The sequence below is a fragment of the Sinocyclocheilus grahami genome, unplaced genomic scaffold (genome assembly GCF_001515645.1).
Source record: "Sinocyclocheilus grahami isolate Dianchi unplaced genomic scaffold, SAMN03320097.WGS_v1.1 scaffold16913.1, whole genome shotgun sequence".
In the NCBI taxonomy this organism is placed as follows: Eukaryota; Metazoa; Chordata; class Actinopteri; order Cypriniformes; family Cyprinidae; genus Sinocyclocheilus; species Sinocyclocheilus grahami.
Genome location: NW_015516345.1, coordinates 397 through 2,930, shown reverse-complemented (window position 1 = coordinate 2,930; position 2,534 = coordinate 397). Strand labels below are relative to the sequence as shown.

General features: G+C 40.0%; 1 protein-coding gene across 1 annotated transcript; it reads left to right on the top strand.

The window, feature by feature from the left end:
• The first annotated feature begins 13 nt into the window (after positions 1-13).
• On the top strand, positions 14-2,293 carry LOC107579377 (ras-related GTP-binding protein C-like). The gene is made up of 4 exons (XM_016265211.1): positions 14-175; positions 556-704; positions 786-1,976; positions 2,163-2,293. The coding sequence occupies exons 1-3, from the start codon at positions 111-113 to the stop codon at positions 935-937; spliced, it is 366 nt and encodes a 121-aa protein (XP_016120697.1). The 5' UTR covers positions 14-110; the 3' UTR covers positions 938-1,976; positions 2,163-2,293.
• Positions 2,294-2,534: the final 241 nt, after the last annotated feature.

Below are 2,534 nucleotides of genomic sequence, written 5' to 3'. Positions count from 1 at the left end.
GTGTGTGTGTATGTGTGTTTCTCTGCTAATAGAATTCAGGGATTGAGAAGGCCTTCCTGTTTGACGTTGTCAGTAAGATTTACATCGCCACCGACAGTTCACCAGTGGACATGCAGTCCTATGAACTCTGCTGTGACATGATCGATGTGGTCATCGACGTCTCCTGTATTTATGGGTGAGTCTTTTATATTATTTCTGCGTGGAGTACCTGCACAATACATACAAACACAATATATCTATATCCATCTATCAATCTCTCTATTGACTCAAATTTCAACCACATCCCTCTTTTGCTCATGAGAGCGCTTTAAAAATGTGACGGACCATATACCTTATTTTTTATAAATGGTCACAATGGTGAAAAGCATTTTGAATTACTGTATACTGTAAATGACTCCAGTTGGATCCAATTTTAATCCAATGTTAATTCCATTTTAATAATACATATAACATAATGTAATATACATAAACAATGTAGTTTTTCCCTTAAGAAGAGGAATTGACATGTTCCTAACATTATTTTTAGTGTGCTTGTTGTGTGTTTTGATCATATAGATTAAAGGAGGATGGCACTGGCAGTGCATATGATAAGGAGTCTATGGCCATCATCAAACTCAACAACACCACAGTGCTCTACCTGAAAGAGGTCACCAAGTTCCTCGCCCTGGTCTGCATCCTGAGAGAAGAGAGCTTTGAGCGCAAAGGTACACCACAGCAATCATTATGTCGGTGTCTTTCATACTAGTGGTTTTCGGTTATTTTTAATTCTCCTATTTGTGCCACAGGATTAATAGACTACAATTTCCACTGTTTCCGGAAAGCCATTCATGAGGTGTTCGAGGTGGGCATTTCCACCTCAAGGACAAGCACTCAGCCAGCTGGCACCCCTCTCATGAAGACTGTTGCCTTAAACGGAACCCCCAGGAGCACTGTGTAGAAAGATAGCGATAAAGACAATGATGAAAAGTGTGGAGACGAAGGACAATGTAACAAAAGAGAGCGACTACAGGATGGGTCGCATTCTTTATGCTGACCATCATTACTGCTCCCAAACGCTTTACAAGCAAAAGAGTTTGAAAGTCATTAAAATAAACTTGCTGCAGTGGGTGGGGCAGAAATATAACATGGGCAAGCTTGCAAAGCTACGGATGGATGGAAGGAAAAAGGCACAAAAGAAGGTGGAACACCTTTTTTTGTGACTAAAAGGCATTAACAAACTGTTCCTCAAAAAAACAAGTAACAATGTGCAAGTCACTGAGGAATAAAAACAAAAGCACAGCAAGAAACCTCTCACCCTGTCAGGCCAAACCGCCTGACAACTTGGATGAATGCTGTATGATACTCTGCTGGTCACTTAACACAGTAGCCAAGTTTAAACGCATAAACCGGTTTACTCCTCAACACGTGAATGTGGCAGACTTCTGTGAAAATTTGTGGTGCACAAAATTTGAGTGTACACTTCTGAAGCCTTACGTAGAGGAGGCCTGTCTGATGCAAGCCCTTAGTGCACACATGCATACTCGGTCACCTAAACAGCCCATGTATTGTGTATGAAAGGTTAGTAAAGGGATTGAAATGTGGTTTTGAATTTGTCTTGAGTGTGTGTGTGTGTGTGCACATGCATGTATGCAGTGGAGAGGGATATGCACCAGTTTGATGGCCCAGAGATGTTGTGAAGTCACACATGGGAGAGCGTTTGCGACTCTGAAGACTGAGAAAGAGCTGTACCGTTCCATTTGACCTCTGGAACACTGTGATTGCACTTACCTCGGAGGATGTCAGGGATCATAACTAGCAAAATTCAAACTGCTATGCTGTACTGTTGCCGTCCAGTTACGTTACGGCATCCTTGGCATTTAGCTCATGCAATCTGAGGACATTGTAGGATGAACTTAAATTACTTACATTCCGGTTCTGAGGTGCCAATGCAGTTTTGCTCCGATTTAAAACTTTGCTTTCACTCTTCCAATCAGCATGTTGTTTGTGATTCGGAGAAAAATCTGCTATAAAATAAAGAAATTAAGGATAACTGAAGTGACAGGACATTTGAATCAGTTAAATCCATTCCAAGCATGTCTGTAGAGATGCTTCCTATTGTCTTGCAATCAGCTCCATCTTTTCTAATTTCATTTAATGATAACTAAATGAAATATGAAAAACAGAAACTGATCTTCAAGCTTGCTTGTGATTTCTTGTTTCTCAGACTACATATAGGACACAAATTATGCTTGTCTTGCGTTTAGCCAAAGGTGTTATCATTCACAAGAAATAAAACATGTACACACACCGGAAAGAGTATTAATGTGCTGTCATTGATTTGGTCCCACATTTAATTTAGAAATACTTAGGTATTGTAATTATTATAGATTATTAACTGATTATGCTTAATTGGGACCTGGCACTTAATTGGGACCACACTTGCTGAAGCGAGAAAAAAAGTCATATGTGCACAAATCATCAAAGAACAGTTCGTTCAAAAACACAATAGGTTTCCTGTTGGGCCAGAAAAGCGAAGTATGGCATCAGCGATTATA